A 27,141-nucleotide genomic window follows, 5' to 3' on the forward strand; every position below is an offset into this window, starting at 1 on the left:
TCCAAGATGAAAAGTTCCAGTCTTATTAATCTCTCCTCTTATGGAAGACGTTTCATACCCCTAATCATTTTTGTTGCCCTTTTCTGAAACTTTTCCAATTCCAATATTTTTTTTTTAAGATGGGGCGACCACAGCTGCACACAGTATTCAAGATGTGGATGTTCCATGGATTTATATAGAGGCAATATGATGTTTTCTGTCTTATTATCTACCCTTTTCTTAATGATTCCCAACATTCTGTTCACTTTTTCGGCTGCCGCTGCACACTGAATGTTTTCAGAGAATTATCCTCAATGACTCCAAGATCTCCTTCTTGAGTGGTAACAGCTAATTTAGACCCCATTATTTTATGTGTAGTTTCCAATGTGAATTACTTTGCATTTATCAACATTGTATTTCATCTGCCATTTTGTTGCCAAGTTACCCAGTTTTGAGAGATCCTTTTGTAGCTCTTCGCAGTCTGCTTGGCACTTAACTATCTTGAATAGTTTTGTATCATCTGCAAATTTTGCCACCTCCCCATTTATCCCTTTTTCCAGATCATTTATGAATATGTTGAATAGGACTGGTCCCAGTATAGACCCCTGGAGGACACCACGATTTACCTCTCTCCAATCTAGCCAAGAAATTCCATATTACAAAGTCCCTGCCTCATTCACCACACACCTTCCAATTTCTGCAACAAATGAGGCAGAAGTACTAAAGGCCTCTTTCACTAAACAACCCTGCATGGCCCATCCTGTGCTCTGAATCAAACAGGGCTTGTGGAAAAAAATAGCACGTGACCATCTAATTAAAGATTGTATCACAACGCATATGCACAAGGGAGCCAAATTAAGGTTGCACAGACAACTTTAATACTGACATTTCTTACATTTTTTGCAATCTTAAAGTTTTTTTTCTACATAAGGTTTTTTGTGTGTAACTTCCCAGGTTTCTGAAAAAGTAAACTGAAACAACAAATTCCACCATGTGGAATCATACTGACACCCACATGAGTCATCAGCAGAACTGAAATCCTTAGGTTCACAGCACAGACCTTTGCCAATTTAGCAAACAGAGTTATGGTGGCAGCAGCAGAAGGTTCTCATCCTCTGTGTGGACCAGCCACTAGAGGAGGAGGAGGCACACACTTTGCCAGTGGATTTCACATACATTTGTGACATTCTAGGTTCTGAAGAGGAGTCTGTTCTAGTGGTCAGACCCTTCTCCCCACTTTTCCCCAAGCCTGACGCCGTCCACCCCATTCCCTCTACTCTGTCCCTCTCTTGCCTCTTCCCTGCCCCCCATCTCTTCATCCCAATTCCCACCACCAGCCCCTTGCCCTAACTGAGGTCTTACTGCTTAGCCAACCCCCATTCCAGCCCCATTCTCCCTACCCAGTGAGTCTCCCTACCTGGGCTTCCCATCTGAGTCTCTGTATTCCCTCCACCTCAACTCCTAGTTCCAGTCAACTGCCATGGCCTCCTTCTCTCCTCAGTTTCTTTGCCCACCCATTCCTGGAACTCACACCCCAGCTCCACATTCAATCTCAGTCTCTCTAACCCAGCCCCTAGCTCCCAGTCTTCCTAGTCTAGTCATTTCCCTTTCCCACCCCCACACCGCTCCCAATCCCAGTCAACTTCATCCAGTGGTCTCTGCATTACGCTCAGGCAGTTTCTTCATCTACAAAATCTGAGAATCAGCAGAGGGAACACTGAAAACACAGGGGAGAGAGTCTCCCAATTGTTAGTTGTGATGCCTGACCCCAAAATAGCCCACAGAACTCAGAAGCAGCAATGGCTCAGAAAGTCCTGTTTGGCCTCTACAGCCCTGGAATGGAGCATGCCCAGTGCAGACAGAGTCTTACGAGAATTTAGCTCACAGACTATAACAAGCTGTGATGTTATCTGATTAAAATATGACCATATAGGTAATTGTTGCAACCACTGTTATATATTTGCAGCAAATCTTGTACAAAGGTTGTCAAGTGAGGTGTCTATGAAAAGGTTATGATTTGCTGGTTATGATTATGTTATCTATATACATGTAACAGTTTTGTATTGAAGGTATAAGTATTGACTCTATACCTGGATTTCAAATGTTTGCTCCTGGGGTACTGCCCACAAGGTAGCTCGCCAGCACATCTTGGAGGGACTGTTCAAGTTAAGTGGTTCATCACTTGGTTGACAATGGACCATGGGAGACGCCCATCTACACTGAGTGGACGGTCATGTAAATGTGCTTCCTGCAATGACTAGGGAAATTGGGCATGAACATGTGACTTGCCAATGTGACTCCAAACTCCATCTTGTTGCTGTAATTTTCCACAGTAAGAACAATGGAATGCCCTCCACATGGCAAAAGCTATAAAAGGCCCTGGAAACGCCTCCATTTTGTCTTCAATTCTGCTTATTACCTCTGGAGGAACTTTGCGACAAACTGAAGCTCTGAACAAAGGACAATGACCCATCCAAGCTGTGGATGTACTCCAGAGACTTGACTTAAGCCAGCAGTTTATTCCATCACTGGTACAAGCTTGAACCAACAACTTTGCCATTACTTTATGTAATTGATTCCTTTAACCAATTTTAACTCTCACCTTTCTTTCTTTTTATAAATAAGCCTTTAGATTTTAGATAATAAAGGATTGGCATCAGCATGATTTTTGGGTAAGATCTAAGTTATATACTGACCTGGGTGTGTGGTTGGTCCTTTGGGATCAGAAGAACCTATTATTTGATGAGACTGGTTGTAAAGTCTCTCTGAATCCAGTGTTTTTGGTGGTGATATAAGAACTGGAATGCCTGAGGAAACTGCCTTTATGTTTTCTTGTTAACCAGTGTGGTGAAATGGGAGTTTACTTTTGTGGCAGGTTTGGTATATCTTATAAAAGAATAACCATCAGTTTTGGGTTGTGTTTGCCCTATTTCTCAGCAATTCGTCCTGAATTTGGCATCCTCAGTTGTGACCCACTAAGGCATGGTTACAAAAGCCTCTATTGAATACCTACAAATTGCAATTTTCCCAGAGGTTTATAACTTAGTCTAATTTGGGCAGTTTTTCCACAGAAACAGCAAAAGGCACTTCCCTTACACCAGAACAACCCCCCCACCCAAATTTCAAGCTCTTGCTCCATAGCAGGGAGGTGCAAAAGCATCTCAGTGAAATTGTGATAAGATTTTTTTTTTTTAACACGGGCCAATTTATCCTCATTCCTGGAACCAGCTGAAGTGTTTTAGCTGAAACTTAAACAAAACTATAGCAAGGAGGCATGGCTTCCCTCTGAGACTGATAGGGAGGAACCACAACCTGCCCTCTGGTGGGCTGAGCCAGGAAGGCCACGCCCAGCCCACCAGAAGCAGAGGGGCAGGACAGGAATCAAAAGTATAAAAGGCAGGGCCTTCAGCTCAGTTGGGCTGGAGCTGCCAAGAGAGACCGATGCAACTCATATGAGGCTGGAACCTGAAAAGGATCTCAGCCATACTGAGAACTTGCTATGGCAACCGGCCAATCAAGATGCCGAGGGGCTGCTGTGGCTACCACTGGCCACCTGCCCTAGGAAGATAGAGGACACCCACAAAATGGAGGTACCACATAAAAGGGATGTAGGAAGTAGCACAGGCAAACTAGACTACAGTCTGGTTGAGTCTTGGCTTGATTCTAGATCAGTGTGTTGTGGGCAGATCCCCACTGACCCAGTGGCAGAACAGTCCACCATTAGTATTGCCCTGGACTAGGACCCAGTGGAGTAGAGTGGGCCTGGGTCCCCCTGCCCACCCACGCCTGGGATGACAACCTTTCCATCTTTAGGCCAGTTCTAGGTTTTTTGGCCATCTGCTAGAGTAAGGACGCCTGACTATTTGATGCCCCACACTGCCTGAGGGCTTGAGCCCCTAGACTTCTTTGCTGTTCTGCCCTCACTACAGACCAGAGCACTAGATTGTTTGGTGCTCCACCCTACCTGGGGGCCTGGGCTCCAAGACTCTGTATTGTTCTACCCAGACTGATTGTTGCTCAGCCCAGCTTAGAGGGCCCAAGTATCACAAACTGCTAATTTCCTCCTTTGATAGACTGCCACTCTAAGGGTATGACAGTGAGGAGGTGTGGCCTCCCTCTCAGACTGACAGGGAAGGATGGCCATACACGCCAACAAAAAACAAAAATCTGACTAAAACAGACACACAGCATGGAAAATTTTGGCCTAAACAGTAGAAGTCTGGCAAAGTTATAAGCAACTGAAAACAGAATCTCATAATGGGAAGTGTCAGGCAACTATCCTCTCAGTGCTATCAGCTCCATTTACAATATGTATCTATGACCATCTCTTAAGTTAGCATTTATTGGGTGAGTTGATGCCTTAGGATATTGCTAATGAGCTACAGCATCTTTAACCTGTAGATCACTAGTTTGAATCCAGTCCAGCTCAAATAGGGATAAGAGGTATTTTCCATTTTATACCCCTATATGTAAGGTTGCCAACTCTCTAATCGAACAGAACCCAAAACCCTTGCCCTGCACCCCACTCCTTCCTACAGGCCCCACCCATTCCCTGCCCTTCTCTGAGGCCCTGCCCCCACTCGCTCCATCCCCCCCCCCCCCCCCGTCGCTTGCTCTCCGCCACCCTCACTCACTTTCAGCGGCCTGGGGCAGGGGTTCGAGTGTGGGAGGGGGGGTGAGGGCTCCAGCTGGGGGTGCAGGCTCTCAGGTGGGGCCGGGGATGAAGGGTTTGGGGTGCAGGAGAGGGCTCCGGGCTGGGTCAAGGGGTTGGGTGCAGGAGGGGATGTGGGCTCTGGGGTGGGATCGAGGATGAGGGGTTTGGGATGCAAGAGAGAGCTGGGACACCGGGTTGCGGGGGTGCAGGCTCCGGGAGGAAGTCTGGGTGCAGGAAGGGACTCCAGGCTGGGGCAGGAGGTTGGTCTGCAGGAGGGGGTTTGGGGTCCCGGCGGCGGTTACAGTGGCTCCTGGGACGTGGCCACCAGGTCCCTGCAGCCCATAGATGCATGGACAGCCAGGGAGGCTCCACGTGCTGCCCTCGCACCTGCAGGTGCTGCCCCCACAGCTCCCATTGGCCGCAGTTCCCAGCCAATGGGAGCTGCAGAGCCAGCCCTCGGGGCGGGGGCAGCGCGCGGAACCTCCCTGGCCATCCATGTGTCTAGAGGCTGCAAGGACCTGCAGGGAGCCTGCCTTAGCCCCGGGCCCCCACTGCACTGCTGACCAGACTTATAACGGCCCGGTCAGCAGTGCCGGCCGAAGCCACGAGGGTCCCTTTTCGACTGGGCATTTCAGTCAAAAATCAGACACCTGGCAACCTTACCTATATGAAATCAGTTTCATAGGTTCCAATTCCATCTCCCACATCATAAACTCACCAGTATGCTTTGTGCTAACTGGCAGATACAGTAGAGAACTGATGACCTGCACAGGACATAGAGAAGGACCCTCTGCTATCTCTAAAGAAAGTCCTTGCCTGCCCCTCCCCCAGATCAGGGTTGAAATATGCTGGCAGAATAATATGTGTAGGACATTTGCCCAGCTGCTCCCCTGTAGATAAACATAGATCTTCATTTATCAGGCTGTCACAATCTGATGCCTTTCACCAGCAATGAATCCACATACTTATAAGTATAAACTTCATCTTAAAAATTAAGTTACTTGCAAATATGAAAATTAGCTCATTAAATAATTTGCATCGTGTCACATATGTACATATTTATAAGCTTAGTATGTTAAAAACATATCACAAAGCATATTTACCAACAGCACATATAAAATCTCTCTGTAATTGTAATCTTCCTTAAGATTGTAAGATTGTAATCTTCCTTAAGACAAGCCATAGAAACAATTTACTAAAGTGCCAAGTTTTTAAGTTTTTATGTCTACAGTCTTCTTAATTACCTCGTCAGTGATTATTCTATCCTAAAATTACTGTGTTATTGAACCAGACAACAAACTCGTGGTAGAAAATTTCCCAAGTACAAATATATCAAAAATTCAGTTTGTTTATCGTATGCCTTCAAAATCCCATCCTGAATGTTTTCTGCAGACCTTAAACTGTTTTCTAGATAGTCTTAAAAAGTGCACATAGAATTTAAACTGCTTTCAAAGAATACATGGAAAATTGATTTTGGATTTTTGTTGTTGTTGAGAGAATATTGTAATTGCAAATAAAGTGTCAGAAAAATAAATTCAAATCTTAAACTCATATATATGTGCCCTGATCCACATGCAGTAAGGGCAACACAGATGCTTTGAACCTGTTCCTAGACAATATAGTACAGCTTGCTGCACTAAGTGTTCTCTTACACATTCTGACCAGGACCACTGAAACAAACAGATTTTTAGGAACATTCTAGAGCCAAACAAAGACTAGAGAAAAATTCCCAGTACCCAACAGAAACCACACAAAGCACTTCAGAAAATGCAAAATAGTTTTTATTTGGAAAATAGAAAGTTTAGAACAAATGTCAGAGATTTAATCATGAGTATTAGCACAGCCTCAGATTTGAAGGTCAGAGGTGACCATCATGGTCATCTAATCCAACCTCCTACATACCCACTCATTCCCGTAATAGAACCTTAACCTCTAGCTGAGTTTCTGAAGTCCTCAAATCATAGTTTAAAGACTTCAAGTTACACAGAATCCACCATTTACACTAGTTTAAACCTGCAAGTGCCCCATGTTGCAGAGGAAGGTGAAAAAACCCCTGAGACTCTGCCAATCTGACCCGGAGGAAAATTCCTTCCCGACCCCAAATATGGCGATCAGTTAGACCCTGAGCATATGAGCAAGACCCACCAACCAGACATCTGAGAAGGAATTCTCTGTAGTAACTGAGAGCCTTCCCAATCTAATGTCCCCTCATCGGCCACTGGAGATATTTGCTGCTAGCAGTCGCAGATCGGCTACATGTCATTGTAGACAGTCTTATCATACCATCCCCTCCATAAACTTATCAAACTCAGTCTTGAAGCCAGTTATGTTTTTGCCCCCACTGCTTCCCTTCAAAGACTGTTAACAGAACTTCACTCCTCTGATGGTTAACAACCTTCACCTAATTTCAAGCCTAAACTTGTTGATCGTCAGTTTATATCCATTTGTTCTTGTGTCCACACTGGTACTTAACTTTAACTCCCCTTCTACCCTGGTATTTATCCCTCCGATGTATTTATAGAAAGCAATCATATCTCCCCTCAGCTTTCTTTTGGTTAGGCTAAACGAGCCAAACTCTTTGAGTCTCCAATTATAGAAAAAAATTAACTAGTTTTCAATAAATATTGCAATTAGAGAATAAATTTCCTAGAAAATAAAATACACTGTGAAGTGATCTCATTTAAAAGGAAAAATTGTTCTAGTGAATTCTGTAAATTAGGAGGTAAAAGTAGTATGTAGAAAAAGATGCAGGAAAGGCCTAATGGAGAAAATTTGATGAAAGACACCTCACCTTTTTCTGGTGTCTTCTTGCTACTTACTTCTCTTGAAATCTTTTCTGATTCCTTATAGTTTCTCTTTTTACCTTCTTTAGAAAATGTGGTTGTTGCATTTTCTTCATGTTTCACTATGGTTTGTTCGTTACCATCAGAAAAAGTTTTGTATTTCTTTGCTTTTACTTCATTAGCACAATCAGGATGATCACTCGGTGCCTTTTTAAAATTTGACTCTGATAATCTCTGCTTTGGTACGTCATTTGCTTTTGCTTCTGAATCCTTGGATCCATCTGTACAGGGCTGCTCTTTGGGGTCCTGAAAATCAATCACTGAAGACCTGGATTTGGCTGTTCTATGCAAGTGATCCTTAGAATTCTCCAATACGGCATGTAACCAATTGCCTGGATCTTTAATAATAGATTCATCTCTTACAAATTTATTACTAGTCAAATTATTAACCTTTGAAAACTTTTCGTTTTCCAAGTATTTATTTCCAGCGGCTCCTTTGCTTTTAACATGTCCTCCTACTTTTTTCATGTCTTCAGACACTTCCATATTATTAAAATGTTTGTTAGCATTTTCCTGTTTTAATTGATTGTTTCTTTTGTCCTGGACATGAACTGACATTCTAACTTGATTGAACTCTTGTTTTACAGAATCTGATGAATCAGAATAATGAGTCTGCTTATGTTTATCTTCAACACATCTTTTTTCCTTCATATTAGTTTCCTTAGAATCTGCTAATGATATTATATTTTCCTCTTTAATAGGCATAGATTTATCCTCTTGCATTCGAGAGTTTTCATCTTCTGTGCGAAGGCCATTTATCATGCTTGTTACCTGCTCTGTGACTGAATCAGCTACAGTATAGCTGACCTCTCCAACAGCACTGGTTAGATCATCTACAGCATTACTAAGAGCGTCAACCAGAGAAGACACAGAAGGAAGGCTCAGATTTTGTTGAAACTTTTTGAAAAATGCCATTTCTCCAATCTTAAACAAATTATTTCTGGTAGAAAGGTCTTCAGTTTTGTGAATTTGTCACCCACCCAAAAGACTCAATTTTACATTTATCTAGTTTTGCTGTCCAAAAACCTACTATATAACCTGCAGCCACTGCAGCTTCGTTCTTGCCCAAAACTCTATATGTACTGAAGGAAATAATAAATTGAAGTAAAAAATCTTTGAAATGAAGCCAAGATCAACTAGCTCAAAACAATATTTTTCCATTGCAAAATAAGTAGTCTTTCATCAAAGTTCAGTATCAACTAGCCATAATACGAGTATTTGTTTTCAAAAATACAACTAAAGAAGGGGAAACGTGTATTTTATTCAACACCTGCAAAGAAGAAGTTTTAAACACTTTAAAATTATGTACTTTTACTAAATTAATTCATACTGCAAAGAACAACTGTAGATTAACATAATAGCTGCACAATAGCACATACCCCAAAGGGTTTCTTCAGCTCAAAACATTTGTTGCTTTTTAAGCAATGAGAGATACTTTGGGCCACAGACAGTTGTTCCACAGCTGGCAGGACAGAAAGAAGCCCTAGCCCCTGTCCCAGAAAACAAAGCCTGCTCCTCCCTTTTGGGAAGCAACTTTCAAGAAGGCAGGAAAGAAGAACAGCCCAAGTAAAATAAACGTACCATCTCCCACACTCTATAGCTCCTTATCTCAGGCCTGTCTCTTCTTTACAAGAGAGCCAACAAAGCCAGCTGGAATTCTTCCAGCCCAAAGGCCATTTTACAAACCTCCAATCCCAGAGAAATACGAAGTTCATAACCCTGATCCCTTTGGAAATTTGATAAAGTAGTTCCCCTAATTATTTTTTTGACAGTCTGGATACTATCTTTGGCTTACTGGATCCTATCTTCCATATAGGCAAGCTCTAGAAATGAGTTATTAGCCACCGAAGAGAAACCCTTATGTTTTCTGGTGAGTGATTTCTTTGAAAATTCTTCCCTAACTGAACGAGCCACTCCTGTGCAAGGACACTGGAGGACTAGCTCAGCATGCTGAGTGCAATCTTCAGCAATGTGGTTCACCTACATCTATTTGAGAAGGGCAATTATAGACAACCATGCAATATTTCAATTGGCATTATACATCCAATATCAAGGAGCACAGGGAGGGAAAAGTATCTTCTCATAAGCAAAGATAATCTCTTTAGCTATATAGCCATTGAGACCTGTAGAGTTTCTGGGGGCAAGCAGTCACAGAGGCTGCCTTTCCTCCAAATAGGTCCCAATCATCATAAATTTTTATACATATAACAGGTCTCTCTCATTTGGTCCAAGTATTTGTATATTTTGTGTTAATCTGTGAAAGTCTCTATTTACTTTTACAGAATTAAATTGAGTAGAATATATTTCAGATACTTACAAAGTTTGTCTTCTGAAATCTTCCTTGCATTGTATCCTGAATCAAGGTCTGGGAAGCCACCAACATTTTCAAAACACATCTTCTTATTAATATATAGAAAAAGAAGCAACATGAGGATAATGACCACTCCAACAGCTGACAGAAATCCAACTGCCTCAGGAGATACTAAAAGAAATAAAAAGAGAAAAATCTAAAAATTGACAATAGATTTCAGAATATGATGGTTCAATAACCAATACCCACAGTGTCTGTAATTTATGTGAAAGATATTACTAAAATAAAATTATACTACTTCAGTTTGCATGTATTTTGGACACGGTGTTAAATTTAAAAGGGACCAGCTGATTGACCTACAAAAATATTTTCTTATAGTCACCCAACATGTTCTAAATTAGTTCTTATGTCAGAGATGTCACACAGATTTGCCAAAAATAAAGTTATTTAACATCTCTGGCATCATTTTGAATATTTGCCTTACCATGTCATGTTATACAGTTTTTCATCACATCTTGATGAACTTCAACTAGTCTACCAGAAATTGAAAACAGAATCATCAGCTCCTTTCACATTGATCACTGTGTGCACAAACATGATTTTTTTAATTGGAAATAAAAATACAGGTTGTCACTAAAAAGGTACATCCGTACTGTGGAAATTCCAGAACAATGTACATGTAGAAAAGAGACCTGAATTCTGTAATGATTATATTGAATAGGAATGAAGGAAATGCTGAACTTCAAGAAACCCAGCTCATACCTACCAACAGCCAAGGTATGTTGAATCAGAATGTTTGATTGATTAACCTAATGAAAACATTACAAAACATATGAGCTCTTTTCTGAGAGGAGAGGTTACTTACCTGTGCCGTAACTGGAGTTCATCAAGGTGTGCATGTACCCAAAGCATCTTAAACCAGAGATTTTTTGTTGTTGTTGCCAGAACTGTCTGCTTAATCCACGCATGTGCCTTAAATATCCTCAAATCACTTTATCGAGGGTACATAGGCTAGTGTGGGACCAACTGCCAATCCAGTTCCTTTTCTACCACGGAACCCAGCCTAAACTAGGGACTTTGAAGCAGATGGGAGGGAGGGTGGGTTGTAGAGCACGATACAGATAAGTAACCACTCCTCTGCTTGTTCCTGTGGGTGCTCTATTCTAGGTGCTTCCCACGCAGTGATTCAACTATGAAGGTAGGTGTTTCAGAGTCCTATGCAAGACAGACTAAAATACAGCCACCTCAGATGAAGCATCTGCTCTAGCAGCCTGTACATCTAGTTGCCTTACAGATGTCAACAACAGGAGTTTTTCCTCAACAAGGCTGTTGAAATGGACTGAGCTTGTTGAAAGGGTTCCAAGGTTAGGAGGGGAATCTACGGTCATGATCTTGTAACATGTCTTATACACCCTGAAATTTACTTAGACAGTCTCTGTGTGGAGATAGGGACATCCCTAATCCTTTCCACAAAGAAAATTAAAAAGCCTCACTGAGTTTCTGAAGGGTCTGTTCTTTGAGGATAAAAAGCCAACACAGAACATCTAATATATGTAACCTAGCTTCCTCATGATTGACATGAGGTTTGGGAAAATATTGGTATCTGAGAGCATGTCTACACTATCAAATTTTGCTGACACAAGTTATGTCAGCATAAAGCCACCACGGTCAGCAGATCGCTTGTGTGCGTGCATAGTTGGCTCCTTGCATCAGCGCTGAACATTCTCACCGGAAGAGCTTGTGCCAGTGCATAGCACAGTGCACCATGGGTAAGTATCGCTGTGTGCAAGCCACCACCATCATGTGCATGGTCTTTTGGGAAGCTTTGGCAATGCATGGTGAGGCACTGGCAGAAACAAATGGCACAGGGATGACTGAGCAAGAGGTCAATTTCCCAGCATGCAAAGAATGGTCTCACGAGCGCCAAAAGGACCAAATTAAGCTCCCAAACCAGCAAGGACTCCGAAATAGGTAGAGAAAAATATAATCACCTCTTAAGAAAACTAGATTTTGTACGTTAAGAAAATATGGCACAGCTTTCCAATGGATGGTGAAAGACATTAATGGCTGCCAAATATACCCTTATGAAACGTGTGTATGAAGAGTTCTTCTGCTGTCTTGATGTAAAAGACTGGACAGTGCTGTTAACTACATCAATATTCACTCGGAGACCAAAGGATTATAGTAAAGATATGGGCCAATTTAGCCTATATAACTGCTATACTAGTTGTACTTAATGCTAATTTATACTTAATGCATACTAATGTATATATGGTGCAGATATCGGTTTTTAATTTATATATAGATATATATGCTAGTCAGCATATATTGGTCACCAGGCCCCCACTTGTCACCTTACTAATTGTTATAGCAAAGGTGACACCTTTACCAAATTAATATGTGAAACAGTGGGGAGGGCCTTTAAACATCATTTAAAATGTTTTACCCCTGCATAAGTGGCAATACATAATTAACACAGCTAAAATTAATACACCTTGAACCACAAGTAAAGCTTTAAATGCAACTTCTATCCAAATGAGAAATTAGTATTTTAAGATCCCCATTATGGATAAGGTCATTCAAGACTTGTTCTGGCTTGTGCATGTCATTGCTAATCTAAATAATGTGTATGTCTTTTGTGACTAATAATGTTTTTAAATTTAAATGAGTGAATTAATATGCATGTTAAAGATTCACTTTTGATAAGTTTTATTTTGAAAAATTGGGATAGGCATTATTACAGTGTCCCCCACAGTGCTACATACATGAAGAGTAAAACAGAAATTTGTAGTAGTAACATTACAAGTCAGGCCTCCATATTGTCCATCCATCTTACAGGGTACCCTTATTGCTGGTTGTCAGCATCTGGTAAGCTTCACTGGACAGGAGACAGGAGCAGCTAGCTTCTCTGTTGCATTGGACTGGCCTGATCCATTATGGCCCCATACTGGAGTTCCAATGTCAAAAACATTGCATCGACACATGTACTGTGTCTCTTAGTGGAACACGCAATGTGTGGTGCTCTCCAGGTTTGTGTTGCTCTGTGATACCACCAATAGCGAAGGTAAATCCAATCACCCCTCGTAGATGTCATCTTTTAGGTAACCTACTGAATGGACAGTAACCAATTTATCAAATATTGTAGTGATAATGTAAAAAAAAAAAAAAAATACATGGAATCAGACATTGAGCAACACTGTTTTGAGTAACATGTGCCTTGATTAGGATGTGATGTCACTGACATCAAATTACAAATAGGCTTTTACCCAACCACTGAGTCTAGTATATGTTCCTGATAAGGTGCTATGTTAATTAACAAAGAATACAGTAATGGTACATTTGCTTTTACACAATAGCGAAATTCAGTCACATTCCACTAAGAAAGGGAATTTGCCTACATGATTCAACGTACTACCAATTTACCATAGTTTTTGTTATACGCTGAGGGAAATAGAAGTTAGCTCACTGTTCATCACTAAGGTCAGGCAGTTTTCCTTTCTCAGTATTCCCTAATGAATTGATTATGGTAGTTAACACGCAATTCCCATAAGCAGTACAAATATTTCTTTACCTTCCTGATTTTCCTTTACATTTTTATTATTTGTTGGAATTAATTAATTAAGTTTTGCTTGTGTTAGGTTAAACAGGTTATCAATGTTATGCATATTATACACCACATATGGTTCTTTTTGTTTTTAGTAGCTACACCTCAGTGCCAGGAATTATGGGTTTAGAGATAGTTTCCAATTCTTGATGCTCAAAACCACTAATGTGGGTGGGGTTTATACATACATATTTTCCATATTACCCCTGTTCCAAACAGATATTCCAGATTCAAATAATCTTGAAATGTAACCAATAATTCGATCTAGATTGTGGAGTCTCATATTTTGAAAGATACTAGACTGCTGAACAGTCTTTTGCCCAGCCATTGAGTCTTGTGCACCTTCCTGATAATATGCCATTATATAATTATCGAAGGATACAGTCATAATCCATTTGCTTTTCCACAATAACCAAATTCGTCCATATTCCACTGAGAATGATTTAAAACTACAGGTATATGCATAAACTCACTTTGCTTAACAATATACAGTTTAAACAACAGTTAGACCTGGCTGGGCTAGTGGTCTTTGTAATGTCTCTAAAGTCTATTGCATACTCAGTTGTCCATATACAGTATGTTGAAGTGTAGTTGATCAGTCTTATTTATAAACACACTATCTTTTCTTCTTCCAATGCCTAGGGCATCTTCACTAATATCTTCTGGTGTCTTCTGGCAGTGGGATGTTGGTTAACGTTATATTTTTTAAAATTTACACTTCCCTTGTTTTCAGTAAACCAAATTTATATACAGATTAATTTAGTTCATTTACAATGTAATAGGGATCAAGTCATTTATAACACAAACTACGCTTTGGTACAGCATATGACAGAAGAATGACCTGGTTATGTTAGTCTAATTTTTTTTCCAATTATTAAAATATATTTTAGCTTTTTATTCTGATTTTTTCCAATTCTTTAGCACATATTAAACATGATTTAGATGCTTTTTCAGTTTTTGCATAAAAACATTAATTATTACTGACTCAATAGGTGCATTACTAGTTTTTAACAACAGATATAGTTCTTGACTGCTAAAATAGATGCTCACAATCTTCTGTGAGAACATGTATTGCTCTCCCCTGTTGAGCACTCCGTTTTAGCAAAGGAGTTCGCCACAGAATTTTTACCCAAGCTTTTTAGAATTAATCTGTTTGTGGTGGCAATTTAATTTTTGTTAAATATTTGAAAGTATAAACCTGATAACCAATACTTTTTCTTAGCATAACACAAAATAGTATAAAAATTAAAGCAAAATGAAGTTTAAACGCAGGTTTATGCAAGCACTTCAGGGTATTAAACTTTCATGACATTTGCTCGTGCTTAGAAGACAAAGTTAGAAACCTCCTGAAATTGTTTGGTTAGCGCTAACATTTCGTAACATAATCAGACATAGCCACAATGTTGAACAATATCTATTATCACATTTATATCTATATTTTAATATTTAATAAAGGGCCAAATAAGTTTATAAAAGCTTTCTTAAAATATGATTGTATTAATATTACCTTTACATTAATGTTGAGGTTTTTCCCCTACAGCAGCATTTCTCAGACTGCGGTCCGTGGACTTCTGGGAGTGCCCAAGGGTACTCCAAAGGGTCCACAGACCCCGCTTATCAACTCCTCCCCCCTTTATCTCCCAGAGGCTCCTGAAGCCAAACCAGGAGATTTTAGGTGCTAAAAGTCTGGCAGCACAGTGGGGCTAAGGCAGGCTCCCTACCTGCCCTGGTTCCACTCCGCGCCACTCCCGGAAGCAGCCACCAGGTCCCTTCAGCCCTCTGGCCCCTGCCCCCACCCCGAGTGCCAACTCTGCAGTCCCCATTGGCCAGGAACTGGGGGGGCGGTGCCTGCAGGCAGGGGCAGTGCATGGAGACCCCATGCCTAGGAGCTGCTGCCAGGGAGATGTGTCAGTCGCTTTCAGGAGCCATCTGGGGTAAGCACCACCCAGCCCAAGCCTGCAGTTCTTACCCCCTCCCGCATCCCAACCCCCTGCCCCAACCCAGATCCCACATCCAAACTCCCTCCCACAGGCTGCACCCCAAACCCCCTCCTGCACCCAAACTCCCTCCCAGAGCCTACACCTCTCACCCCCTTCTGCAACCCAACCCCCTACCCCAGTCTGGTGAAAGTGAGCAAGGGTGGGAGAGAGCAAGCAATGGAGGGAGGGGGAGATGGAGTGAGCAGGGGATGGGAAAAGATGGGGTGGGGCTGGGGCCTGGGGTTCAGCAGCGGGACTTGGGGGTCCCCAAAACATTTTAAATCAGAATGGAGGTCCTTGGGTTGCTAAAGTTTGAGAACTGCTGCCCTGCAGGGTTTTTCTTCCTTTGATCAAAAAGCCTTTGACTAATTAAAAAACCCTTTTTGTTTGCAATTGCATTATTTATTAAGGCTGAAATATATGTACATATATAGATAATATATATATATTTATCACTGAGGCTTTTCTGAGCTTTGCAGAAAAATTTAAATTTAATGATGGTTATGATCCAGCCTTAATATTAAATAGTATGATACCACTTATGTTAATTTTTTAAACTATGAGTATAACATTGGCTTTTGTTGCAACAAAACAAAAATTAGTCATGTGACACACAACATAGGACAATATACATGACAAAGGGCAAACTTACAATTAAATATGAATGGTGCCAAAACTATTTATAACAATACAAGACAAGACATTAAGACTTACAGGTATTAAGACAACTCATTTCGGAAAGCAAAAAAGGTAAATGAAAGAACTAAATATTTAACCAGGCAAGTTTTTATTTAAACTTGTAATAAGCACTGATAAGAATCTCTATTAAGCTATCTGCCCACTTTGTTGTACAGTATTAATTTAGTTAACTTAAGGCAATTTCCATTACTTGTTACTTTTATCTTAAGAATACTGCTATACAAAAATATGGAAAACCCATGTTTCTTATATTAGTGGCTAGGATTTCAAGCAGAGTTAGCATTTCTGTTGCTTGGCAACTATATCTTCAAGAAGGTTGAGTATCTTCAGCTGCTGCATCCTTGAAGGGCTAAAATTATTTACTGGACTTACAAAATTTTTACCTTAACCATTTTGATTGTTTCTTTGGGTTTTTTTTAGCTTCTGCATCTCTTTCTGCAACAAAGATTTCTGTAATAACTATAACTTTTAACAGAAAGCAATGTAGGAAGGGAGAGTGACATCCGCCAAAAGAGATTAAGTGAGGGCATTTCCAAGTACAGGCAGCAGCACCAAGTTTAGCAAACTGAGAAAGGACAAAAGAAAAATTGGACCTGTATTGAAAAATATTGGAGATAAAACTTTATTACTAGCTCTAATGTATGTCTACACTATGAAATTAGGTCGAATTTATAGAAGTCAAAATTTTAGAAAGCTATTTTATACAATCGATTGTGGGTGTCCCCACACTAATGCACTAAGCGCATTAAGTCAGCGGAGTGCGTCCACAGTACTGAGGCTAGCGTCAACTTTCGGAGCGTTGCACTGTGGGTAGCTATCCCACAGTTCCTGCAGTCTCCGCCGCCCATTGGTATTCTGGGTTAAGCTCCCAATGCCTGATGGGGCAAAAATATTGTTGCATGTGGTTTTGGGTACATGTTGTCAGTCGCCCCCCGTCGCCCCCCGCCCCGTGAAAGCAATGGCAGACAATCATTTCGCACCTTTTTTCCCATGCGGGCGCCATACTGCTTTCAGCAGATGGGGCAGTAGGACTGCTAACCGTCGTCATCCACCACTTCCGCTGCCACTCTGCTTGGCTGTTCTTGTCGCGCCATGCCACAGCAAGCATGCAGCCCGCTCAGCTGTTGTGTCCTGGCAGCTGACAGTGCAGTAGGTCTGCAAAACTGGTCATCTAACCTCCACTTCCCCTGCAACTCTGTGCTCCTGCAGACGCCATATCATGGCAAGCATGGAGCCCGCTCAGATCACCATGGCAGTTATGAGCATTGTAAACACCTCATGCATTATCATGCAGAACCAGAACTTGCAAAAGAAGGCGAAGAGGCGATGGCAGCGCGGTGACAAAAGTGATGAGGACATGGACACAGACTTCTCTCAAGGCACGGGCCCCGGCAATTTGGCCATCCTGGTGGCAGTGGGGCAAGCTCATGCCATGGAACACCGATTCTGGGCCTGGGAAACAAGCACAGACTGGTGGGATCACATAGTGTTGTGGGTCTGGGATGATTGCCGGTGGCTGCAAAACTTTTGCATGCTTAAGGGCACTTGCATGGAACTTTGTGACTTGCTTTCCCCTGCCCTGAAGCGCCAGAATACCAAGATGAGAGGAGCCTTCACAGTTCACAAGCGAGTGGCGATAGCCCTCTGGAAGCTTGCAACGCCAGACAGCTACCGGTCAGTCGGGAATCAATTTGAAGCAGGCAAATCTACTGTGGGGGCTGCTGTAATCCAAATAGCCAATGCAATCACTGAGCTGCTGCTATCAAGGGTAGTGACTCTGGGAAATGTGCAGGTCATAGTGGATAGCTTTGCTACAATGGGATTACCTAACTGTGGTGGGGCGATAGATGGAACGCATATCCCTATCTTGGGACTGGACCACCTTGGCAGCCAGTACATAAACCGAAAGGGGTACTTTTCAATGGTGCTGCAAGCATTGGTGGATCACAAGGGATGTTTCACCAACATCAACGTGGGATGGCCGGGAAAGGTACATGACGCTTCCATCTTCAGGAACTCTGGTCTGTATGAACAGCTACAGCAAGGGACTTACTTTCCAGACCAGAAAAATAACTGTTGGGGATGTTGAAATAACTATAGTTATCGTTTGGGACCCAGCCTACCCCTTAATGCCATGGCTCATGAAGCCAAACACAGGCACCCTGGACAGTAGTCAGGAGCTGTTCAACTATAGGCTGAGCAAGTGCAGAATGGTGGTAGAATGTGCATTTGGACGTTTAAAAGCGCACTGGCGCAGTTTACTGACTCAGTTAAACCTCAGTGAAACCAGTATTTCCATTGTTATTACTGCTTGCTGTGCGCTCCACAATATCTGTGAGAGTAAGGGGGAAGACGTTTATGGCGGGACGGGAGGTTGAGGCAAATTGCCTGGCCGCTGATTACATGCAGCCGGACACCAGGGCAGTTAGAAGAGCACAGCAAGGCACGCTGTGCATCAGAGAAGCTTTGAAAACCAGTTTCATGGCTGACCAGGCTACGGTGTGACAGTTCTGTTTGTTTCTCCTTGATGAAAACCCGCCCCCTTGGTTCACTCTACTTCCCTGTAAGCCAACCGCCCTCCCCTCCCCCCTTCAAACACCACTTGCAGAGGCAATAAAGTCATTGTTGTTTCAGATTCATGCATTCTTTATTAATTTGTCACACAAATAGGGGATTAACTGCCAAGGTTCCCTGGGAGGGATGAGGGAAGCACCAGGTGGGGTGTGGGAGAAGGACAAGGCCACACTGCACTTCAAAAAACTTATTGAATGCCAGCCTTCTGTTGCTTGGGCAGTCCTCTGGGGTGGAGTGGTTGGGTGCCCGGAGGCCCCCCCCGCGTTCTTGGGCATCTGGGTGAGGAGGGCGGCTGGTTACACAAGGGCTGCAGTGGCGGTCTGTGCCTTTCCTGCACCTCAACCATACGCCGGAGCATATCAGTTTGATCCTCCAGTAGCCTCAGCATTGCATCCTGCCTCCTCTCATCATGCTCCCGCCACCTTTCCTCTTGATCCCGCCACCTCTCCTGTTGCTCCTGCCTCCTGTCCTTGCGGTCATTTTGTGCTTTCCTGGACTCTGCGATTGTCTGCCTCCACGCATTCTGCTGGGCTCTTTCAGTTTGGGTGGACTGCATGAGCTCAGAGAGCATTTCATCGCGAGAGCGTTTTTTTCGCCTTCTTATCTGCGCTAGCCTCTGGGATGGAGATGCTAGTGGCAGCATTGAAACATTTGCAGCTGCGGGAGGAAAAAAAGGGAGAGTAAAATTGGAAAAAAAGAAATATTGGCCATTTAAAAGGAGGGGCTGATGTTTTCGGCTTAACATGCAGCACAAACCCAGCTAACCCCCCCGCACACCCAATTCTCTGGGATGATCGCTTCACCCCTCCCCCTACCATGTGGCTAATGGCAGGGATGATTTCTTTTCAGCCACAGGCAAAGAGCCCAACAGGAACGGCCACCTCTGAATGTCCCCTTAATAAAATTCCCCTATTTCAACCAGGTGACCATGAATGATAGCACTCTCCTGAGGATAACACAGAGAGATAAAGAATGGATGTTATTTGAATGCCAGCAAACACCGGAACCACATACTGCCATGCTTTCTTATGCAACGATTCCAGACTATGTGCTACTGGTCTGCCGTGGTAAAGTGTCCTACCATGGACGACGCGATAAGGCTGCCCTTCCCAGAAACCTTTTGCAAAGGCTTTGGGAGTACCTCCAGGACTGCTTCACTGAGACGTCCCTGGAGGACTTCCGCTCCATCCCCAAACAGGTTAACAGACTTTTGCAGTAGCTGTACTGGTTGCGAATGCCTCCCAAGTCTTCAGGGCAAATTAATCATTAAACACGCTTGCTTTTAAACCGTGTATTATATTTACAAAAATGTACACTCACCAGAGGTGCCTTCTTTGCCTTCAAGGTCCAGGAGCCCAGATTGGGAGGGTACTGTCTCCAGGGTGATAAACAGTTCCTGGCTGTCGGGGAGAACCGTTTCTCCGCTTGCCTGGTGTGCGCTATCATCTTCCTCGTCCCCAAAATCCTCATCCCTGTTGCGTGAGACTTCCCTCTTTCAGGAGTCCACTAGTCCTCACCTTGCAGGGGTGAGGTAGTTGTAGGGGCACCCCCTACAATTGCATGCAGCTCATCGTAGAAGTGGCTCTGACCCCGAGCGGGCATTTGCCTCTTGAGTTTTTTGGTAGGCTTGCCTGAGCTCCTTCAGTTTCACACGGCACTGCTGCAGGTCCCTGTGATAGCCTCTGTCCTTCATGCCCTTGGAGATTTTTTTCAAATATTTTGGCATTTCGTCTTTTGGAACGGAGTTCTGATACCACGGATTTGTCTCCCCATATAGCGATCAGATCCAGTACCTCCTGTTCGGTCCATGCTGGAGCTCTTTTGTGATTCTGGGACTCCATGGTCACCTCTGCTGTTGAGATCTGCATGGTCAACTGTGCTGATCAGCTTGCCATGCTGGCCAAACAGGAAATGAAATTCAAAAGTTTGCGGGGCTTTTCCTATCTACCTGGCCAGTGCATCTGAGTTGTGAATGCTGTCCAGAGCAGTCACAATGGAGCACTGTGGGATAGCTCCCAGAGGCCAATACCGTTGAATTACGTCCACACTAACCCAGATTTGATCCAGCGATGTTGATTTCAGTGCTAATCTCCTTGTCAGGGAGGAGTACAGAAACTGATTTTAAGAGCCCATTAAGTTGCAAAAATGGCTTAGTTGTGTGGAGAGGTGCAGGGTTAAATCGATCTAACGCTGCTAAATTCAACCTAAACTTGTAGTGTAGACCAGGGCTAAGAAGGGAGTGGGGGTTCTGTGGTTTAGAGTAGAGGGTAGAAAGGAGGACCTCTCATTTTTAACCCCCTCTGGTGAAGAGTGGGGCTTGCTACCTGTTCCCACAAAATATGAAATTGTTCCCCAAGTGCCTGTTGCTTTTGTCTGCACTTTTAATGGATTACAGAAGTGCTCTGCTCCTTACTGTGATTAACTGATTTTGGGCAACTCAGTACAGCTTTAAGATTTTTAGTCCATCTTCAACAGCCTGATTTTTCTACTTCTTGTTGGCTGCATCTGGTCTGACAATTTCCTCGTCTTCCCTGCATTTCTTGTAAACTGTGAGCAAGAGGGGTATTACAGATGCTTATACCTTCCACTTGCTGTTCTAATTTCCTATTTTGATCTTTTTCTAGTTTTAACCCTTCTCTTAGTTCTTTGATTTGTTTTACTTCATCTAATGAATCCTGGGGATCATTTATGTGCCTCATGTCGTGCACAAACTAACTGCCCCTATATTTAGTTACATTTTTTTTTTTTTTTTTACAAAAATTTTAGTAGCTCATTATTATTTCTAGCTGTCATAATTGCCAATTCTTGGGCTTTGGCACTTCACCATTTTAGCCTTTGCTGTATCTGGGTGTTTTGCCCAGAAAATTTTACTTGTAATTAATCTTTATATATTCTTAAAGAATGACTTCTTGCCCAGGAATTCTTAAAGTATTGGCGTTTTGCCTAGACTGCTTTATCATGCACTTTCTATAAAACCAGTTACTTTTGAATAGGCGTTCCACAGAAATAGCACTTATTATATATTTTTTAAAATCACAGTAGCACCTCCTGTGCGTACTGGAATTGTGGGAGCACTTAGCATTCATCGGCCCAGCCAGGGCTGGCTCAATCAGTGTACGTGAGATTCATGAACACTAGAGTTCCACGTCTCATTGAACGTTATCCCCCTCCAAGCAGTTAGGTCATGACCCTGCACTGCTTGGTTCGACTGACTACATTTTGGCTAGATGGCTTCTGGCTAGGTTCACCACTTTGTTGATAAACTGTATCATCAATTGCTTGAACACACTTTGGTTCAGTATGAAATATACTCGAGAGACAAATAAATCAAGGTTAGTCAGGTTTATTGCTATAAGCCAATAATAATACAATACAGGGAAAAGGTTCTATACAATACCAGTCTTGAGGAAGCCATCGCCTGCAGCTACGTTACTCTCACCTTATTCTGAAGATGTGCTCCCAAAAGTACACAGTTCATCTGGTATTATTTATGATGATTTTGCAAGTTATACATCTCTTTACACATCACTAAAATCCAACCCATCAGTTTGTCCCAGTTCCCTAGCTTGCTGTTTCGTTCCTTCCTTATCTTTGTTTTGGATACTAGCATTCCAGGTACTGGTTTGTGTAGGTATTTCCCTAGCTTGTATTAAGACATAGAATGAATTTATCTTGATTTTGACAAGTTTCCTATCTGCTTGTGCCAAAACTTACTTCAGCTAATGCAAGGTGTTATGGGATATTTAACATAAGAGAACAGAATTGTAGCAAAGGTATAGGCCAATTGTAGGCCTTGCTTTATAACTGCTATGCTATTTGTGCTTAATGCAAACTAACATATATATGCTATTTATATATAACATATATTGATCATCACTGCAATGCAAAAGGGACAAATGCCCTAAGTCAAAAAGCTTGCCAACACTCAAGTTATTGATAAAAAGCAACAAGGAGTTGAAGTGAGGTTTTTACCCATGAAAGCTTATGTGCAAATAAATCTGTTAGTCTTTAAGGTGCCACCGCACTCCTTTTTGTTTTTGTGGATACAGACTAACATGGCTACCCCCTGATACTTGACAGGTTATTGATAGCTTTGCATGCAGGGGGTTCCTAAATTGTACTGGGGCAACTAATGGGACCCATGTGCCTACCATTTGCTCCCCACCCCTCCACCAGGCTTCAAGTCTATAAACAGAAAGGGATATTTCTCTACAGTGCTACAAGGCTTGGTTGGTCACTGTGGCAGGTTCACAAACATTAATGCAGAGTGGTCTGGAAAGGTTCATTATGTTAGGATCTTTTCAGAACTCCCAACTGTTTGCCTTAATGAATAATGGAGGATTTGTCCCCAGAATCACTACCAACATTAATGATGTTGAGATTATCTCTGTCATTCTGGAAGACCCCGCTTATCCTCTGCGTCCCTTGCTGATGAAGCCATATAGGACAGAAGAAAGGAACGGTTCAACTATACCTTGAGCAGTTGCAGGATGACAGCATGCATTTGGCACATTGAAAGGTAGGTGGTGCTGTCTCATGACAAGGTTAGACGCTGCAGAGCAATACTTGCCTCAGATTACAAATGCATGCTGTATTTTGTACAAAAGAGAGAGCAAGTGGCAGAGCTTCAAGAGTAGGTGAGAGGCAATGGTGCAGAGGTTTTCTAGGCAGTCTGAGCAGCCAGTAAGGCATCTATTGCAAAGTGAGAATTGCCACAGCACAATATCAGGCATGTCTTTTGCTCTTTCTTTAAGGTTGGGGTTTGAAAACATTCTGCTGTGCCCTCAGTAGTAATTTAGGGGAGGGGAAGCATTGTAGGTTTGTTGAGTACTGGAGAGGATTTTATGAATTTTTATAAAATCATACAGTGCTGGTGTGGCACATTTAGGTTTTATCATATATTTCACATTTTGAGGAGGCTCTTATGATTTTTTAAAACCAAATATAGTGCTCTTATGTGGAAACTGGGAGTCTTGGTGTATTCCATGCGTTGTAGTTTCTTTAAGGTACATTTAATGGTCTTTATTGTATAAATTGTGCCAGTACAAAACATATAGAAAAATAGAACTTGGATAACATTTCAAATTTACAAACAAACTAACATAATATACAACTTGAAAGTGACAATGTGTGTGACTAGTGAACATTTACAAACAGTGCAGTGGGAAGGAGTCATCAGACAGCAATGGGAAAGAGGCAGCACACACTCCTGGTCACAGGCATATGAAGGTCTTAATTCTCCTTCTGATCACCCTGCCTTAAGGGCTAGAGTGGTGTGGGAGAACAGTCTCTGTTGCAGTGGAGAGTTCAAATAAGCTTGGCTCTCATGCACTGCTGTTCTTGCCACCCAGTGCTGGGACTTGAGAGGGAATGGCCACCGACTACAAGGTTGTGGGGCAACCACAGGGTATACCTGCTGCTGATCCCAGTAATCAGTGTTATCTAAGGGTTGGAGAACATGACAGCGTCCTGCTTGAGGATGCTGCATTGCCTGTTGGCCTAGCAGTAATAATATGTTCCAGCAAAGTATTTTGCCTGTTAATTGCCTCCAGGACCTGCCTCTGCGTGTCTCAATCCTTCTCTACAGCATCCTTGGTCAGGGCAATGCTAATCTGGGCCAGCTGCCTATCCTTCTTCTACTCAACCAGCAAAACACCCTTCTGGTGCGTGGTGGCTTTGCATTCGTTCTACACTGAAAATTTATACCTATATAGCTACATCTCCCAGGGGTGTGAAAAATCCACACCCCTCAAAGACATAGCTATGCCAACCTAACCCCAGTGTGGACAGTGCTAGGTTGACAGAAGAATTCTTCTGTTGACCTAGATACTGCCTCTCAGGAATATGGATTAACTACAGTAAGGAAAACCCCTCCTGTTGCTGTAGTGAGTGTTCACACTGAAGCACTACCACTGCAGCATTTTACATGAAGACATACCCTACGAGTCCATCAGGAGAACTCCAAACGTCTCCTCTTCTGACATCCATTTCTTCCCTCTCAAATTTGCCAGATGTTGATAAATGCCCTGTCCTTGAAGGTCTCACCAAATAAGGTGCAATAGCTGGGGGAAGGGATTTAAAAAAAAAAAAAAAAGTAGTTATTGTTCAGATTAGTACTACTTCAAAAGAAGGAAAGCATTCCCTCCATTTCTGAATTTCATCTCAGTCTTGGAAGACATCAGAGAGGGTAAGTCATGTTCATCCTTGTTCCTCTTATGCATGTGTGTCCTACTGTACATGTCATAGTTCTGAGGATGTTTGGGGAGGTGACTGGGTGTGTGTGTTTCCTGGGTTAAGTCTTATAGTTCATGCTGAAGTTTTGCAATAAGTGTATGGATGGGTGATGTAGATAAGTAGGGTACGTGTGTATCCTAAGTTGGGTCTTACAGCGTATGCTGTAACTTTATGTTAAATGTCTGGATGGTGGGTGTAGACAACAAGGGTGGGAATGGCTAGGGTGTAAGAAGGGGCTGGGCATTAATCCCCTTTTAAAGCAATCTTGACTCTTGGTGACGTTACATTGATGTAGGTGACTAGAAGGCAGAGAAGGAACTTATTCAAAAAGGCAAAGGGCAGACCAGCAATATGCTGTGATGTTATTCACCAAGATGGACTCCCTAGAAGTGCTGCAGGAATGGAAGGGCAACCATGGAATGTCCGTACCAATAGAGAGCACTTCTTTGCCTTTAATTCTGCTTTAACTCCTCTGCAGACATGAAGAACGTGCAGCAAGAAATAGATTTAAAACCTTAATGGCTCCCAGTCTTTCTATACAATGTTATAGAATGTCATTATGTAACATTTGCCTAATTGATTACAGTGAGGAAAAGGTACTTGATATACCAGAGCTAGTGGCCTCAAAAGCTGTAAATCTATGCAATCCCTTGACCTACATATTATTCTTGTACACTAACTACGCTAAACTGAAAACAAAACTAATCTAAACTTCTTTCCTGTATGAAATGCTGGTTGCAATGTTGAAAAGGGTATTTGATGTGCCTCAGCTGGGAGTAATAGCCTAAATAGCTGTATAGGTATGTAATCCCATATACCCCTCATGTAAATTGTGAAACTTAACCTACCCTTTTTTCCTGCACTGATTGTTTCAGTAAACTTTTACAACTTTGTACAACTACAAGGTTTCATTATTTGAATCTACTGCCCAAGGGGAGAGGGGTTAGGGCCACAGTATGTGGGTGCCAGTTTGGGCATGCAAATAGGGCTGCTGGGTAGGGGCGGGGGGGAGGAAATCAGCATTCACCAGCCAGGAGAGAGGCAGGCAGGGAAAAGGAAATAAGTAGATGGATATATGCCCTCCATGCCATGGGTATGTAAACAATCAATCAATGTTTGGGATGTCAGTATGAGTTAAAGGCTGAATACCTGGCCCAGTTGCCATTTTCAAAATGTGTTTGGTGGGAAGGAGAAAGAAAGGGAGACACCACTGGGTGAGGCCGAGAGGGAAGCAGCGGCTAGAAGCTCAGAAAGGCTCCCAGCTCATATCCATTATAAATGGCAGCAGCCACCAGGTACAATAAGTTACCACCGCTGAAAAGCGTAATAAAATAAAATAATAATAAATTATAATGATAGATACTTACATGCTGAGGTCCCCTCAAAAGGATCATCATCCTGTGTCCTGGTTTGAGAATCTGGCTGGGGTATCTATATGGACACCGTTAGGGTTTTGTTGGAGAAGAGAGCCTTGGCTGTTTGGGAAGATCTCCTCATCCTCCTCTGAATCTTGGTCTTTCTTGGGATTCAGTCTCCTTGCTGGTGGCAGTGACAGTGTCAGCACTGTCCACACATGAGCTGGGTTTGATAGTGGTGTGCCTAAAAAAATCTTGTCCACCTCCTCATAAAATGGACAGGATACAGGAGTATTACTGGAGATTTGATTTGCATCCCTGGTTTTCTTGTAAAGGATCCTAAGCTCTTTGCTCTTCAGATTACACGGATTAGTGTCCCAGCTGTGACCCTTCACAGCCAGCTACTTCACAAAAATCTATGGACATGTCTTTATTGTGATGGTTGATGGCAAGAAATGGCTGCACTATTACGTTTCCCCAGATGGCAAGATCTCTGCATGGCTCTGAGTGGATGCATAAGATATTGTGTAGCACTGCTGTAATAACACCACTGTAATAGTGATGAATTCAAATCCAGGAACAAATGTACAAATCCTGGCCCCATGCCAGATTTTAAACAGGGAAGGGAAGATCAATTTGACCCCGGAGCAGTGGAGGGCACACAGGTGAACAGACAGGTTGGTCACAGCAGCACGCAAAACAGTGTGGTATAGCATTTGGAGGACTGATAAAGTAGTGTGAAGGAGCATTCAGTGCACTCAAACACTTAATTTGCACTGACTCAATTTGCAACGAACTTACTACACTTTGAAAGTGTATTACTGATTGCACAGTTAGGGAGTTACTGTGCTTTTCAAGGGTTTGTGTTGTGTACATAAAGGCCATTTCAATGTGCACAAACTCAGGTTA

The 27,141-nt window shown here is 42.5% G+C and overlaps 1 protein-coding gene across 5 annotated transcripts in view; it reads right to left on the reverse strand.

Moving 5' to 3' along the window:
* The window catches only part of SYT14 (synaptotagmin 14), a 175,146-nt gene that overhangs the window by 100,972 nt on the left and 47,033 nt on the right, over positions 1 to 27,141 (reverse strand). For 3 of the 5 annotated variants that reach the window (XM_074949326.1, XM_074949324.1, XM_074949327.1), the window contains exon 3: positions 9,794 to 9,958. In XM_074949326.1, the coding sequence (XP_074805427.1) occupies positions 9,794 to 9,958 (165 nt within the window). Of the gene's footprint in view, positions 1 to 7,424; positions 8,392 to 9,793; positions 9,959 to 27,141 lie in introns of those variants that run through there. The other 2 variants (XM_074949323.1, XM_074949322.1) reach the window with 1 other exon arrangement.

Source organism: Natator depressus, chromosome 3 (assembly GCF_965152275.1).
Source record: "Natator depressus isolate rNatDep1 chromosome 3, rNatDep2.hap1, whole genome shotgun sequence".
NCBI lineage: Eukaryota > Metazoa > Chordata > Testudines > Cheloniidae > Natator > Natator depressus.